The following is a 16,988-nucleotide window of genomic DNA, read 5'->3' on the forward strand; positions in this document are numbered from 1 at the left end:
AAGAAGTAGCCCCTCGACTTGGGAACGACCGAAGAGACGGTGCTGTGATTTCTCGCTTGCGTTTCCTCGCGGACATTTCGAAATTGATCGAAACGCATCTTCACCGGGGACATTGGGTGTTGAAATGATTTCCGACCAGCGACGTCGTTGCCGACAGGAATATTCTTATCGTCCCTGGCAGGTAAGTGAACCCATCCTGCCGGCGGAGGCCGTTTATCGATTGTAAATCTAACCGCTATTAAGGTACTACGACGCCATTTACTGGCTTTTGCAACTAGCGCATAAAATTATAAAAGCTGATTCTTTAGGATAAGAATATTCAAGTGGTACTCTCAATGATTTTTAAGTTAATATCTATAGAAATGCGAATATAATTAATACTGGATTTTGTTCTTTATTCAATTTCAAGCAAATTAAATTAAGTTAAGATTGTTTATCACCAAAAATTGAAACGCTGCGATATAAATAATAAATAAGCTTTTCCGACAAGAATTTTCGTCCATGGTTTCGATAAAGAATTTGTTTTTAACAATTTTCGCAAAATTACCCTTGTACATTCCTGCGAAGTGTTCTAAATCACGACAGTTTACTTATCTTCGTCGCGATAACATGTGTGATATGACGCAGAGGTGAATCTTCATTAATGCTTAGCCGAGGGTCCATTAGTTTGATCTTATCTCCGCGCTCGTGTCTTTTACTTTTATTTTTAAGGCGGTCGCATTTGAAAACCTTGTTCTCATTAAGCTGTTGAGAAAATCCTTGGAGACTCCTAAATTTGTGCATCTTTCCAAATTTTATTCTTAATATTGGACCATTTCTATATTATCGAAACGGTAACGATATATGCAATAAATGGCTTGGTTGAAAAAGAAAACGTATAGTTTTGCGTACTTCTCCGCCGAGTTTCGTCATACTTTTACGCATCGCGAGGTTCCGTCATGGAGCGATCAGGAAGAGCCGATCGGTTCTTATATCTTACATCGCGAGATAAGCATCGATTACCTCCGGCATTTTCATCGCGTTACTACTCGAGAAAGTTAATGACGCCTTTTCTCGCGTTAAGAAGCTGAGATGGTATAGATACGATGATGATGGTGACATCGTGATGGCGATGATGATGGCGTTGGCGATAGTGACGATGGAGGTGTTCGATCGGCTCGTTCTGGAAATCCGATCACCGGCTGTGTGTCACTAGGTCGAACACACGGAGATAGAGTAGGTATACCGTGCATGCGCAAGTCGTACAGCAAGTCGCGGGGGTGGCTTGTGGGACGGTGACGAAAGACGAGGAGAGACTCCGAGAAGCGGAAGAGAGTAGTATCAAGGCGATTCGAGAGAGCGAGAGAAGAGGGAAAAGAGAGAAAGAGGGGGGAGAGAAGAGAGAAAGAGAGATACGGGCAGAGGGATAAACGGGGGTGAAACGGAGGCAATCGCACGTGAAAAAGAGGATGTAAGCGAGAGGGAAGGAGGTTCCGCGAAAATGAGAGCGTGGAAGAGGGAGGATTCGTGAGAGCGAGAGAAAGGGGAATTGAATTGCGACGGAGAGACAGAGGGGAAACCGCGCGTTGGCAGGTGGGAGTGAGGGGGATGATCTCCGAAGTGAACGAGAGAGAGGGAGAACGCGTTCGTGATGAGGAAGTGAAAGAGGGGAGCGAGAATGAGAGAGACAGAGAGAGAGAGAGATGGAGAAAGAGAGAGGGTCTGAAGAGAGTAATCGACAGTGGATCCGCGTTAGCTACCGAGGGATGAAAGGCAGCAGCCTCCGCGAGGCTCGTGGCGCACATCAGGAATACCTCGCGCCTACGTTTCCATCCGACGACGGGGACAACGACGACGTGGACGAGGACGAGAACGAGGACGTGGACATCGACGGGGAGTGATGCTGCGCGACGATCGATGACGGTCTCGTGACAGCGCGTTCGGATTTCGCGAGTTTGAGTGATCAGCGAATTCGATCGCGTTCAACGAGAGGTGATGACCCGGTGAATTCTGCGAATATAGTGAATCCCGCGAACGACAATAACGATCGGCCGAGTCTTGGGAGATCTCGTGATCTTGCACTGCCGATCGATTTCAAGCTACGACGATGGACCGAGGTGAATGCGATTGATAACGCCGGTCAACGACGCGATAATCCGTCTGACAATCCTGATATCTCCGTCGGATCGACGATGAGATCGTCGCGCGCGTCGTGATTCCCGTCGGATGCAGCAGGTAATTGCCTATGCATTTAATGTAAATCTAAGTAGCACAAAAGAAGTAAGTACACTTATCGGCAAACCATAGTGAATTAATACATTTATAGATATGTATTTATTCAAGTATGAACTTGAGTGAATTTTTATTTGGTTTGCATAAAAGAATGATTTGCAGTTCTGATTTCATTTGATAAATATTGCAATAAATCAATGTTTCTTGGAAAATACTTATGTAAGACTTATGTAGACTTTCAAATAAATTTTTAATTAAATTTAGAAATTGATATATATTAATAAGTGAAAACTCAGACAGTCTGTATCGAGAATCTGCAAAGTGTCTGCTACAAATGTCAGAAGATCTGATACATATGATGCTGTGTTGCTAGAATGCTAGCAGAAATATAACAAAGTTTGTTAACAAAATACGATAGCGTATTAATAGCAAAACTCAAGCGAACTTTAATATATTTGCTATACGGTTAAAATTGATGGCAGAAATAGAGCAGAATCTGCATTCGACAGATCCTGCTCGGTTTCTGCCGCCAATCTGCTGTCATGTTATATCAGCAGGTTTTATCAGCAAAGTACGAGCTTAACGTGGTTGATGCCAATTTGCCAGCAATTTCTAATCGAATTTCCTGCCAATCTGCTGGCATATTACGGACAGTTTGTTTACTAGAAAATAGATAAATTAAATCCTAGCATATATCATGTGCTTTTGTTTCTACTGATTCGCGATTTAATACTATTTACGATTCTATTATTTGTAACAGTATTTTGTTTGATTTTTATATATAATAATTATAATTTTATAAAATAAATTATATTAACTAATAAAGTAACAGCGAGGAAAATAATATTTTGTGCAATATATCGGTAATTTTTTCAATTTTTTTACTTGCCTAGGGTGTCGCGTGCATGAAATATTTCCTGTCGTCAACCTAAAACTCGAGCATTAATAAAGCCAACCTAAAGAAGGAAAAAAGTCGTATACCGTCATTATTTACGAAGTATAGAGTTTCGTGACTAACAAGATGTTCCTCGTCTTGATTGCCCCACGGAATTGCCTCGTTAAAAGTAATTTTTCTGATTTTTTCTGATTTCTAACCGAAATATATTTTACGCGCTCTTTTTATTGTTTTACGCGAGTGTCACGTCTGTGCGGCTTCGTACGTGCGCAATCTTTAAATAGGAAGTGAGTAAAGCGCGAGGTTGGAACACAGGCGGTATATAGGGCGTGTTATGCATGATTTTATTTTGTTCCTATTTTACTGTATTGTATGTATAACGCGCCTGTCCACATTTCGTTATGCTTCACTCTCCAATCTGGGTCAATCGTACATGATAATGGAGTTACATCTAGTTTTTAAATCATTTGATTTTTCACGCTCGGAATTTTCAGAAAGAAAAACAGCATTGATTGCCTCGGAACACAAATGGAAGAGCCTCATAACTTTTTCGCTCTCTCGATTGACGGCATTAGGCGACAAAATTAGCGATAACAACAAATTATTTAGCGTAAAAAGCAATAGTTTTTATTACTTTTTCTTTGAGAATGATAATATGTCATGTAACTCGTTATAACAATGACAAAATGCAAGTCAGCGCAACGTTTAGAAGCAACCGCCCGTTTTTATCTTGTATATAAACGTTGGCAAAATAGAAATCAAGTTGAACTCATAAATTTTTTTTTAATTGGGACGAAATTCTTCTTTAACGAAATTTAATTAAGCTTATTTCCTGTACATCCCGGGAACGGAATGCGTAGGATTATATGGTATAAGGATAAGTCTTCCATGGAACTTTCTCCGGCTGTTTCCGCTGGATTAACCTCCCCCCCCATCCCCCTTAGAGTAGATGACTTATTGCGGATGCGGTGGATGTTACCGTGAGACTTGTCCTTCATGCGGGATAATTCCGTGAATGCGTGTTTGCGTGGAATACATTGCGTATGGAGGTACACGTGGAAGCTGTATTTAGGGTCAAGGGTAGCGACGAGCAGGCGTGCGAAAAGGGTCGACGGGCTCTTCCCTACGTCTGTGATTGTAGAACGACGGCGGTGGCGGCAGCGAGCCGGTTACGGGGATGCCGAGGGGATGCGAGGATACCGCGAGATGACGTTCTCCATCGCGCTCGTCGTTCACTGACGCAATCCCGGCCGGATAACGAAGACGATTGGCAGGATGCTGCCGCGCGGGCTGCCGCTGATCGTCCTCCTCCTCGTGCAGCTGTGTCATCGTGTCATCTGGTGAGCATCGTCATTCAAATCCTCGCCCTATCCTGAAAAATCACAAGGGGGATAATAAGGTTTGGTACTTTCCTACGTTCTAATTGTAACGCACACGTGACACGCACTCGCAAGGGGTGCGATTTTGATTATGTATCCCCAGACACATATTCCGGTAGAGATAATGAGGGAAGCTTCTTTATAAACGCTGCTATAAATAATGATATACATTACAAATGAATGAGATGCTAAACATGAAGTTTTTATATTGATGGACATATATAATAAAACTAATTTTAAAAATATATATTATTATATAAAAAAATGTAATTTTTTCTCTCTCAAATGTTTATATAATTAAAGTTTGTAAGTATTTTAATAAAATTGCAACTAGAAGCTCTATGCCCAATTATTGAATAGTTCTGATTTAATCAGCTTGGCACAGCTCTGCTGAAGTTTTTATAGATAATTCACTAAAGAAAAGTCGACTTTCGATTTGTTCGTTCAATGAACTTCAAACTGTTCCTACGACTCTTCAATACAATAATCTATAGCGCGATTGTAAAACTTAAAATGCAATTTGGTTTAATATGTTAATAATAATGTCGCAATTCTCAATTAATGCTACATATAAATATAGTAAAAAAAATTAATATATATGCAATTATATATAGAAGATAAATCTCGACAGAACAAATACAGCTGTGTACAAAAGAAAATAATTAAATACCTGAATTAAGGTCGACGTGCAACATGAGCGATCGTTCGTGCAATTAAAGCTCCAATCAGTCCACTGTACACAAGGAGAGACAATAAAGCTCCATTTCCCGGGCAGAAGATAAACCTGATAATTTTTTTCGAACAACGCCGCATACAAAATCGAAGCAATCTTCCCGCAGCTCGTTAATTTTTTCTCAAAATGAAGAATATTATGATAGCGAGCACAATGATCGCTAGGGACCAGACCAGATCGACGGTGCCCGAATTGGTTAATGGAAGTAATTTCCCGAGACGTTCCATTATTTCTGTTCTATCCACGGTTTTCTTCGGTATTTATACGTATTAATCTCGATATTTTATACCTCGATTGTGTGCATATCTTTGTTGCGCCGTTGTACATCACGTCACACATACATCTACACATGCAACATTTATTTGTTTTTTATGTAAAAATATAACTTGCTATTACATGTAAAAATATTGGACAAACCTTGGATAAATGATTCATTTTTGTGTATCAGAAAGAAACATACGTTTTGGATTTTATTCGTTATAGGCCATGTTTGATAAAAAATGAACGTCAAAGATATGAATGTTCGGGGCGTACTTCAAAAGGCAAAATTTTTGTTCAAAAAATTGATCTAATAATGGAACAGTAAATCTTGCCAATATTCATATATATAATTATTATAATTTATAATACGTTAATATTGAATTAATATTAAAAGGTGTGTAATATTAAATTCTATTTATAAGAGCCTACCAAAGCTGTTCTATAGTTTTTTTGTTAAAAAAAATTGGGACTAATGGAACAGTAAATCTTGCAAATATTCATATATAATTATTATATAATGCGTTAATATTATTAATAATATTGTATGATATGTAATATTAAATTCTCAAAGCTATCCCATAGTCGTTTCAATATTCATTCGATAGATTTAACAACGTACTTGCTAGTAAAGATATTTTAACAGCTTTAAGCTCTATCGACAGTTTTGGGAATTTCGCACTTCACAGGGCTTCCCTGGAGAGCACCGGGATGTCCGATAGACTGGAGAACGTTACGCAGACAATTTCGAGGATACTCGAAGGCTACGATATCCGATTAAGGCCGAACTTTGGCGGTAAGCTTTGGGTCGATCTTCGCACGTTTTGCTAAAAATTATCCTAAAAAATTTTTTACAAGCTCACAGCGATATGTGCATTATTTAATTTTGATAAAAATTATTTCGCGCGTTCACATTGAATCAAATAAGTTATATATAGAATTAATAATAATTATTAACATAATTATAATATATTTAATAATATATATAATTATATATATAATATAATATATATTAATAAACTATATACATATGTGTTACTAATAATATATTTCTATGTATAAAAATCTTAATGAGAAAATATGCAACTTGAAAATATAACACTGAGAAAAATATTTTTAATCCACATATTGAAATAAACTTTACAAATGGAGCTCTCGCTTATATTTGGGTTTCGAGCCGTATTTTATAGAGTTAAATTTTAGAATAGAGTTCGAAGGCAGGGCGATATATGGAAAGCTTTAATAAGGTTTTCCACGTTATTCAACGAAGCGTGATCGCAATCAGCACTTTTAATCGAACGTGCAACGAGGGGAAGTAATTTGCCGATATTATCAATGGATTAGACGAAGACTATATTTATTTCCCTAGGTCTTTCGCATACATATCGCAAACAGCTTAAAATTATCTTTTTGAGTTATGTAATGCATCTAAAAAATTAATAACAGATTATTATTTAAAGGCAATCCATTACCAGTCGGGATGGATCTTACCATCGCGAGTTTTGACGCGATCTCAGAAGTCAATATGGTGAGTATAAATAAAATTAAAAAAATATTTATACAAATAAAGAATATTTGTGGTGCGGCAATAATTTTTAATCCACTTGTCTATTAGCTTAATATAAATTTATCTAATAGTTAATATAAATTTAATTTTAATGTTTAATATATTTTCATATTAATTTTAATATTTTATATAAATTTAATTATTTAATCCTACACACACGAAATAAATTTCATCAAATTAAAAAGAAATACTTTTAATACTTTATATTGCTTCTTTGATTTATATTACCATTTACTCTACCATCTAATCTCGTGACACATATGTAAATCGATGCTTACGTTGCATTGGAAACGTTTGTATTGGAATATTACACATAAGTCAGAATACAAAATTCGTTCTCTCACCGACATTCATAACATCCTCGTCGCGATTCGTAAATCGATTCGTATCCCCAAGGCTCTCGGATAAGCTGCGTTCAACATATCCATCCAACAAAGTTTCTTTTTTTTTCTTTACTCATAATCGCGTCATTCTGTTGAAATGTATTTTTGAGCGATATTCTTTTTATCTTCTCCTTTCTTCTTGAAAACAACGGAACGGATTATATATACGTATGTTTTATATAATTTTTTTAATTAATTACAACAACCAAGTTCTCTTAGTGACGTTAATCATTATTTGCATCTCAGGATTACACGATAACGATGTACTTAAATCAATATTGGAAGGACGAGAGACTCGCCTTCTCGCACGAGGACGAGATACTGACGTTAAGCGGCGACTTTGCGGAAAAGATTTGGGTCCCAGACACGTTTTTTGCCAACGATAAAAATAGGTAATCGCGACGACGAGTAAATGTTATTGTGACGCTTCGTAAGGCCCTTTGTGCTGAACACATTCGTATAATTATTTTATTCTCGAAGATTTCATTTAACGACGTTTTTTATTCCTTTATCTCCTCAGCTCTGTTCGGTAACGTATCGTTTTACCGAATTTATTGCAGCTTTCTGCACGATGTCACCGAGCGCAATAAACTCGTTAGATTATCTGGTGACGGCTCGATCACATACGGCATGAGATTCACAACGACCCTGGCCTGCATGATGGACCTGCATTACTACCCCCTCGACTCGCAGAATTGCACGGTCGAAATCGAAAGCTGTACGTATTGGGATATGCGTCTACAATCGATCATTTCGAACGCATCTATCATTCTCTTCTCGTAATTATCGCTTTACATAAAAAGATAAAAAACCCCACGACACCTTTTTTATATATTATTAAAAAGTAATATTCTCAGTCAGTTTTTAAAAATGTTTCCTGTCTTTTTAAATTAAATATTTTGTTTGCAAAAATTACACTTATTAGCTGTAATAATCGTCTAAGATATATGTAAAAATCAATTATTTGACTAAGGATTAAGAAATGAAGAAAGCAAAAAGTGTTCTAACAAACTGTAGATTATTCTGAATTATAAATTGTTTTAATTGTTTTAAATGCTCAGATGGATACACGGTGTCCGACGTAGTAATGTACTGGAAGGAAACTCCCGTTCGTGGGGTCGAGGAGGCGGAATTGCCGCAATTTACGATAATCGGCTACGAGACCAACGATCGAAAGGAGAGGCTGGCGACGGGCATTTACCAAAGGCTCTCGCTAAGTTTCAAGCTCCAGAGGAACATCGGATATTTCGTTTTTCAGACGTACCTGCCAAGTATACTAATTGTGATGCTCAGCTGGGTCAGTTTCTGGATCAATCACGAAGCCACCAGCGCGAGAGTAGCTCTCGGTATGTCTTTAAAAAACTGTATAATTCTTTTAAATTAATTAAAATCAGATTTCCATTAAATTAGAACTAGTAAGTTTTTACTTTTCTTCCCTTTTAGCAATAAATTTCGATTTTTTTTTCTAACAAATTGTCGCTAAGAAAAATTCTTTTCTCGTTGAATTTATAGGCAAATGTATAACATAGGATGCATAATTTATTACTCTCTTCTCTCCTTTCAGGCATCACAACCGTACTGACAATGACAACAATATCGACGGGTGTTAGAAGCTCACTGCCACGGATCAGTTACGTGAAAGCCATCGACATCTACCTGGTGATGTGCTTTGTTTTCGTGTTCGCGGCTCTGTTGGAATACGCGGCGGTCAATTACACGTATTGGGGCGCTAGAGCGAAGAAGAAGACGAAGAAGAAAGAGACCGATGAGAAAAAAATACTATCTTCTAAAACAGGTAACCGGGCAGCCGAATATCGGCTTAATAATCTCCCCAAGATTTACCATATTTTCTTGTTCGATTAATTCATTTCTTTTCAGGAAGCAAAGCCAGCTCGCCTTACCCCGGCTGCACGGACGCGGATATCATAGAGCTTCAAGACCTCAGAATGTCACCTCTGCCGAGCATTAGAAATAGGTCAGGTTTAGTTAGCGCTTCATCGACACTGGGAGCCGGAAGGGATCACGACCCGGCCAAGTTTCCGCCGAGCTTTCGTATTTCCAGGACCGCCGCTTACAACACACACGGACGAAGCAGCGGTCTCAGGTACAGAGGCCCGAGACCGCACAAGCCAAAGGTATGCGAAGGCCTTTCTCGACAAAAAGCAACTGTACTGAAAATACTTGAGAAATGTCTCAAACATTCTCACCACGTTTTTGCGTTTTACATTTTTGTGAAAGACACTTTTGGAGGACTGCAAAAATGAAAAGAATTTACCGGAGTTACTCCTTTAACTTTTTTAATCACACTTCTCTTTCCCTAAAGTTTAAATTTAATTTAAATCTACTTAACTCGAAAACTGCAATCGGATCTTGTAGGTGTTACACGCTCTACGTAGAGGAGCTACCGTATTACGTGTATCGATGCCGAAGATCAAGGACGTAAACGTGATAGACAAGTACTCACGGATCATCTTCCCAGTCAGCTTCATGCTGTTTAACGCCGGGTACTGGATCTTCTATTTCTTCTGAGCGGCGAACGGATATTAAAAACTGAATTCCACTCGGCCTCGTGTGCGCCTAAAAAGGACCAATCGATTCGGGAGGATCCTTTCAAGTCTTCTAGCATGATCATCGAAGGATGTGCAATATTTTTCAGAGGGATAAAGGTCCACCGAATACCAGCAGGTGATGAAAGTACTGAATCGAAAGTACTGCCACGAAACACTTATTGATAAAACGTAGAACGGCGGAGGACTCGTGTGTGCCAACAGCGTTTATGAAAATTTTCGTTAATTAGAAAGTATATAAATATTAGCGATAAGTAATATGGATGAGCGATAAGCAATATGGATGAGAGATAAAACAATATGAATGAGCGATAAGCAATATGGACGAACGACAATATGTTCCTAATAAAGCATGACAGCTTTGCCATGTTCGTACGAGAAGGGTCAATAAGTAGATATTCGGACGATAAAATTTTGCGGCAATCTCGAGAAACAAAATGCGTCGGAACATTTGCGTCCGTGATGACAAACGTAATCTAAATCATTTTATTTTCGAAATAAAATGTTTTTTTTGTGTATTAAAAAGCTATTTTTCTTTATATATTAAAAAAAATATCATTTAATGAATAATTTAACGAAATGTATATCTAAAATACACTTCTACTCTGTTAATTTTGTCTGTGACGATAAAGTCATAAAATGATATAAAATCGAATACATGTTGTTATTTTTATATTTGTGTCTTGGTTCGCCTTCATGATCGCCGGCTCGCTTTTATGCAAAATGGTTCTCTGGCCCACAATTTCACAAAATAGAATTAAGTAAGATCGATGTAAAAAATACGAAATTAACGGATCAAGTTATAAGTTCAAATAAATTAATCGACTGATGAAAAGATTATTATCGACGATAATAAATTATTTGAAGAAATAGATTAACAATATGTATAACGGATTGGCAATCAACATAATTCTTTCTATACTGTATTATAATAATTATTTCCACAATCGTCATTTTCAGTCATACAATTTGCAGGCATGGATTGTATCAGATATCATCATGTATAAACTTGAAAGATATTTTTCTTAAAAAATAAAGTATTTGAAAAATGTCATATAGAGACAGTACATTTGTGGCTTAACGACAATTTCTAAATATAATTTTAAGAAATAAATATGGCTATAAAAATAGTGAATAAATACGTATAATAATCCGGACAATTAAACACGTGTCTAACGCGAATAGATTTATAGATATACGGAAATTTGCTTTCATTATTTTACAGTAAGTCGCACGTGCAATTTTGATAAATCTTTATTTTTAGGAATAAATGGTATCTGTTAGATAAAACACACACACACACACACACACACACACACATGTAAAATAGAGGATAATCTCTATTAACGATTGGCTAAGACACGTAATGATTTACAGTGTAAGAATGTCCAAACTTCCGTTTGACAATTACGTTACAGACGATTGGATCGAATGGACATATTTTTAACAATCCAATTTAACGAGATTGTTTTTATAATAATTAGATGTACATGTATATATACGAGCAGTTTAATAAAAAATAAGTGTACAAATATACTACATATTTTTATATCATTAACAATCCATTCAACACTTTAATCCTGTTTAACATGTTTAAGTTACACAGTGTAATATTTCTCATTCTTCATTTTACTTAATTGTGGCTTTCATAATAGCAACTTGTTAATTTAATTTAGAAAAGCATATTATCCCATAATAATGCGCCCTTTATATTATTCCTATTATAAATCCTATAATAGATCCTTAGTCCAAAAATACAATATATGTATATATGGTTATATATAGAATATAGACTATTATAGACTTCATAGTCTTCAAAAATATGGCTATACACCCATGTTAAAAACAGTTATATTAGAATTATAAGATAAACACGAGAAAATAGACGAGAATATACTTTATTCAAAAAAATCATGTCTTTTAAGGAGACTACTAATTTCTATGATAATTATATAATAAAATTGTACACTTATGTATGTCTAATATATAAAAGTATAAAATTTCTTAATTTCTTAATTTGTATTTTCAAGTTTGTAATGCTCGATATTTTTACAGGCACATATCTTATAACAAATATACTATGTATATATATATGTGTATATTGTATATACTTATCCTACAAATACACAAGTTTTTTCTCTCTTTATCAAAACATGTGATATCGTCTTGTCCACTTCTCATCTCATATATGGAGATTCATGTCATAAACTTAAATATATAATATATATATATATAGATCTTTAATGTGAAATCTCTCAATATTATCAAAATATTTTTGGCTCTTATCTGATTCTACATTTGTGTACTTTATAATACTAATATATCACTATGTTTCATAAAAATATCTTAAAATGCACGATTAGAGATCCTATAAAATGTAATGAGCATTACCTTCTGTGATAAAACTCTGATATAGAATTGGGCATTCAAAAATACCATGCTATGCGTCCCATTGCCTTAAAATATACGTTTCAAGATCATGTACTTCACTCGCGAACAGTATTGCTCCCATGCGTATCCGTAGCGCGCCTGACAACGTTTATTGTCTCTCACGGCTCTGTAAGCGAGCACTAACGTGCAGCAGATCGCCGTGTAGTACGGTAGAATGTCGTTTGCCAAGCTAATACTCGCGATAGACCACTGCATTATAATGTCGCCCAAATAATTGGGATGTCTCACATAGCCCCATAAACCTGACACCATCAATTTCTTTCCGCGTAATGTCGGGATAGTTTCCAAATCTGTAAATTTCAAGGATGAACGTTAGTTTTAATCAGAAGAGAAAAAAAGGAATAGTTATTGCTTGCCCTTACACTTACAAGGTATTGTCGGCGAAACTGGATTCTTCCTAAACTCATCTTTCCGCAAGTTACTAGCCCTGTATAAAGCATATCCCACTACAAAGCTCAAAATAGATATCCCAGCGAAGTAGTTAAGTTTCATCCTGAGAGAATACAAAATAGGAATTATCAAAATATTGTGTTGGTATTTATGTATGTTAATTGAACTTACTTCTGATATAATATAAATCTTGTGGTGAGAGTCGTCAAAAATGGGTACAACAGGTGACTAACACATGTCATGTATCCAGTTCCCTCGTACATTATTGTGAAGGTCGTAAAAATAGTAGCTTCGTATATTAAGCCATGTATGATATAAAATAGCTGCAACAAGACAGCTAACAATGCAGTTATATCAAGTTTCTCAATACTTAGATTCTTTATATCGCCAGCAGCTTTAATTGCGACGGCTATGTTCACGATCAACTGCAAAATAGTGAATATAATTACAATCAATTTTTAATTGTTACTTCATATTGTATAATCTGCTTGCGGTAAAAATAAAAATAAAAAGTAATAATTACCGTGCCAATAAGAGAAGCTCGTATCAAAAGTAGCTTAATGTCCAAAGTGCCAATTCGCGGATTAATTTCTCTGCCCTGCCAAAAATTATATATCTTGCTGTTGGTTGATGCATATATATTCAGATTGGCCACTGAAGCTTTTCCTGCCTTGATATACAATGCCATAGCTAAAAATGTTCCCACAATCCAGCCACTAATTGACAACTGCATGATATTATTCAAGATGTAATCGCTAATCGGTATATTCATGTACAGGCATAGACCAATTATCATTAGCGTTACTATAGCGCTCAAAAAACCTGAAAAATTTTAAGAAAATATTAAAGTAATAATAATAATAACAACAATACGTAATTAAAAATTACACAAGCATGTACCATTTATGCGATATTGGAGTCTCCCGATTTTACTCTGCTGTCCGTCAACGGTTTTCCCAATCGGTATAATCGAAATACAAGCCAATAATATCAAAAATGCAATGTAAGACAACAAGGTATATAAATTTAAGTAAGATTCCAAGTTGACAGCAGGTTTTACAAGTGCAGATTTGCACTGTCCTTTCAAGCACAAGAGTTGTGGTAAGATTACAGAAATCGGTAATATAAATACGAGAAAAGATGTCCCGATCCATCCGCCCCATTCTTGCGGCTTGTCGACTCTATTTATCTCCTTTTCACGTTTCACCACTGATTCCCATTTATCGCCCTCATGCAAGGGTTTTGTCAAATCCTGAAACAATCATCGACATAACACATCACAATTTTGTTAGAAAACAAGAAAAAATTATCAGAGAATAATATTTTGTTATATATTAATAATACATTATCAAAACGTACATCTCTTTGCATTGAATATCCTCTTTCTTTGTCTCCCGGAGGATAATCTTGTACATAATTTTTTCTCTCCACCGGAAGCGAGACGGCTCTATCCATGCTTCTTGTTATAATTGATTTATATTCCTGCTCAGTCTTCAGAAGCGTCGGTCTGCGCGTTACCGTTATAATTTCCCTCTTCAAGCGTTGTTGCAGAGGCAACGATTCAGTCGGACTCTCCTGCAGTGCCTTTAAGTCGCTTCCTTTATGATTGCTGGTTTTATCTATACAAACGAGAAGAATTTTGCATATAAATATCAATACGCGCAACAAATATCAAATGCAGAATACACTTACCGCTTTCGACATCTATGCGAGATAGAGATATCTTAGCGAGACGCGTGCTACGAACAGGCAATTTCCTAGACGAAAGCGTTGGCGATCTCCCTGGCGATCTGGCCGACTGTCTTCCTGGCGATCGCCTGCTCGGTGACTTCCTGCTGGGGGAATATCTTGAGGGACTCTTTGTTGTTCTCCTGCTTGTTCTAGTAGTACTTCTTCCAGCTCTCTCAGCCTTAGAAAACAAAAAAGACTGGTATATAAGATAAGACCTTAGCTTCAAATTCATCCTATATATTCCTCAATTTAGTCAATTTACAACAATGTTCCCTTACCAATCGTTAACAACTTACCTTTATGTCATTTTCTCTAACTGTGTACTCCATGCCTGTTTCAAATTGTATCTTATATCGATCGCCTCTGACGTTGAGAATCCTTCCCTTATAATATTCAGAAGTATTCGGATACTTGGCAAGGACTTCTTCACCCTCGGTAAACTTCATTGGGAGACCTATGTGGAGCATATCCCAAAAATTAAACTTAAAACTTAATTAAAAATTATTAATTAACTCTAATCAGTTTAGTTTAGATAAATCTTCTCTAGCTCAATGTTACATATATATGCAATATACATGTATATATGCATATATGTATATATATATATGTATATATATACATATATCCACATATATCACATATATCACATAACGCATAGGATAATCTAGGAAAGCGAGATAATTAGATCCACTGGGCTTATATAATCCAGATTTAACGCAATTGCAGCTCGAAAACGATCACTTATTGCTCCGTACGCGTACACAGGAGCCTGCACGGATAACGGAGCAGGAATTCGGTCCGGTCGAAAAGCGCGGGGTGCCGCGTAAGTTTCGTAACCGCCCGTTACGAAGGCTAAACGTAAACGTAAACGGTCGCGGCATCGGAAGCGAATCGCGGGAAAGTGTTCGCCCGCGCTTTCGGCGGGTTCCACGGATCGGAACTCGGTCTCACCGGGATCGCGACGTCGTGGCTTCGCAAACGCTCTACTTACTCGTGCTCCAACGGTCGGTTCCACTCCGGAGATATCCGCCGCGACGCCGCGAAAAATAATAAAACTTCCACGAGTCGCGAGGTTACGCCTGATACCGCTCTGGCGCATCGTAGTAATGATGGGGGAGGGACGCGCGAGCGCGGGGCAGGCGCGCAGGCACGCAGGCACGCGCGTCGCGCGTTCCGCAACCCATCCGATTTAGCCCACGCGGGAAATCGACCCACGCCACGCCGTTTACGTCAGCACGGCGCGTTCGCAACTCGCGTCGCGTTTATTCGCGCGCGTCCGGTACGGGGCACGCTGGGGCCCGTGCCCGTATCTTATCACGGGGAACGGAAGCCGCACCGCCGGCACCGCAGTGGTATGTCGCAAATGATTCATAACCAGCGTGCATAATTCTATAGCTACGATTGTCTTTGAATTAAACTCTGTTTATCTCACTCGGAGAGATGTATTATAAATTGGAAAGTTTTTATATTCCGTGTTTTTTATAATCTCTAGATCCACATAAATATATAACGATCTATGTATCTTTAAAAATAAATTAATGTTAATTACTCAAGATCAGCAATTCGCAGTTTCAATCCGATTGTGATGAACTCAGGAACGAGCGTCTGGGGTAAATTTTATACCCCAGTATCAAAAAAATTAAGCTCACACATCACAAATAATTTTAATGCTTTTTTTTCATTTTTTAAATATTTCTTTTAGTTTGTTCTTACTTCTGTCAGAAAATGTTTAAATCTATATACATATATTGTCCTCAAATATTAATAAATTATAGAACAATGAAAAATATGCAATATGCATTTATAAATAACAATGACTTTTTAAATTAAAGTGTAAAAAAATCACTCCACGTGACCTTATGACGTGTGCATTTATGCAAAAGAAATCAGGCGTCCATTTCCGAGTTAAAAATAGGCATATGACTATAATATATTTGCCGCGTTAACTCCTGTCTCTAATAAATACTTGTAGTTAATTCAGAGATAAATATTCGGATGCTTATTTTTCTTGACAATTCTTTTGACTATTATATTAACTCTATTACCAGTTTGATTGAAACTGTGAATTGCTAATGCGCTGAATATTGATGTAAGTTTTTGTTTGATTAAAAAAATTTTGTAAACTTTTTAATCTTTTTATTGATCAGCTTTTATATTATATTTTATTACACACTTAACAATGGGCGATCTTTGCCATTTACCGATAAATATACCTATGTTGTTGTTTGTTTGCGATCTTTAACCGGTTATTACTTCATTTTATACATCTTGACATCTTGTTAAATTCTTAGGCCGTTTCGTTTTACTAAAATTTATAATCTTGACTTTATTAACCTTTGATATTTAATTATATGTTGCTAAGGAAAACTTAACAAATAAGTATAGTCGAAACGTTCGACATAATTAATACATTATTGATAATA

The 16,988-nt window shown here is 36.7% G+C and overlaps 2 protein-coding genes across 6 annotated transcripts in view; one reads left to right on the top strand and one right to left on the bottom strand.

Moving 5' to 3' along the window:
- Window positions 1-1,444: 1,444 nt before the first annotated feature.
- On the top strand, window positions 1,445-11,319 carry LOC112456292 (gamma-aminobutyric acid receptor subunit beta-like). 4 transcript variants are annotated; one of them, XM_025018746.1, is made up of 10 exons: window positions 1,445-2,214; window positions 4,051-4,446; window positions 6,166-6,272; window positions 6,937-7,004; window positions 7,673-7,818; window positions 7,987-8,144; window positions 8,488-8,772; window positions 8,991-9,221; window positions 9,305-9,561; window positions 9,803-9,955. In XM_025018746.1, the coding sequence occupies exons 2-10, from the start codon at window positions 4,382-4,384 to the stop codon at window positions 9,953-9,955; spliced, it is 1,470 nt and encodes a 489-aa protein (XP_024874514.1). In that variant the 5' UTR covers window positions 1,445-2,214; window positions 4,051-4,381. The 4 variants fall into 4 exon arrangements, with proteins under 4 accessions (XP_024874514.1, XP_024874515.1, XP_024874513.1 ...); XM_025018747.1 differs by having other exon boundaries at window positions 4,179-4,446; XM_025018745.1 differs by having other exon boundaries at window positions 4,248-4,446.
- A 1-nt stretch (window position 11,320) lies between these two features.
- LOC112456291 (delta(14)-sterol reductase) overlaps window positions 11,321-16,988 on the bottom strand; it is a 68,990-nt gene continuing 63,322 nt past the window's right edge. Inside the window, exons 1-9 of one of the 2 annotated variants that reach the window (XM_025018743.1) lie at window positions 15,557-15,638; window positions 14,862-15,019; window positions 14,527-14,743; window positions 14,194-14,453; window positions 13,735-14,086; window positions 13,358-13,656; window positions 13,006-13,259; window positions 12,813-12,937; window positions 11,321-12,734 (exon numbers count right to left, since the gene is read on the bottom strand). In XM_025018743.1, the coding sequence (XP_024874511.1) occupies window positions 12,451-12,734; window positions 12,813-12,937; window positions 13,006-13,259; window positions 13,358-13,656; window positions 13,735-14,086; window positions 14,194-14,453; window positions 14,527-14,743; window positions 14,862-15,011 (1,941 nt within the window). In that variant the 5' untranslated portion in view covers window positions 15,012-15,019; window positions 15,557-15,638 and the 3' untranslated portion in view covers window positions 11,321-12,450. Of the gene's footprint in view, window positions 12,735-12,812; window positions 12,938-13,005; window positions 13,260-13,357; window positions 13,657-13,734; window positions 14,087-14,193; window positions 14,454-14,526; window positions 14,744-14,861; window positions 15,020-15,556; window positions 15,639-16,988 lie in introns of those variants that run through there. The other variant, XM_025018744.1, reaches the window with a different exon arrangement.

The sequence above is a fragment of the Temnothorax curvispinosus genome, unplaced genomic scaffold (genome assembly GCF_003070985.1).
Source record: "Temnothorax curvispinosus isolate PA1 unplaced genomic scaffold, ASM307098v1 QBEX01006738.1, whole genome shotgun sequence".
Lineage (NCBI taxonomy): Eukaryota > Metazoa > Arthropoda > Insecta > Hymenoptera > Formicidae > Temnothorax > Temnothorax curvispinosus.

Bases quoted from the DNA above. Each gene is read 5' to 3' on its own strand.
- LOC112456292 (XM_025018746.1), top strand. From the start codon at position 4,382: ATGCTGCCGCGCGGGCTGCCGCTGATCGTCCTCCTCCTCGTGCAGCTG. The intron at 7,005-7,672 runs GTGAGTATAAAT...TTTGCATCTCAG, and splicing joins CGATCTCAGAAGTCAATATG to GATTACACGATAACGATGTA. The intron at 8,145-8,487 runs GTACGTATTGGG...TTAAATGCTCAG, and splicing joins CACGGTCGAAATCGAAAGCT to ATGGATACACGGTGTCCGAC.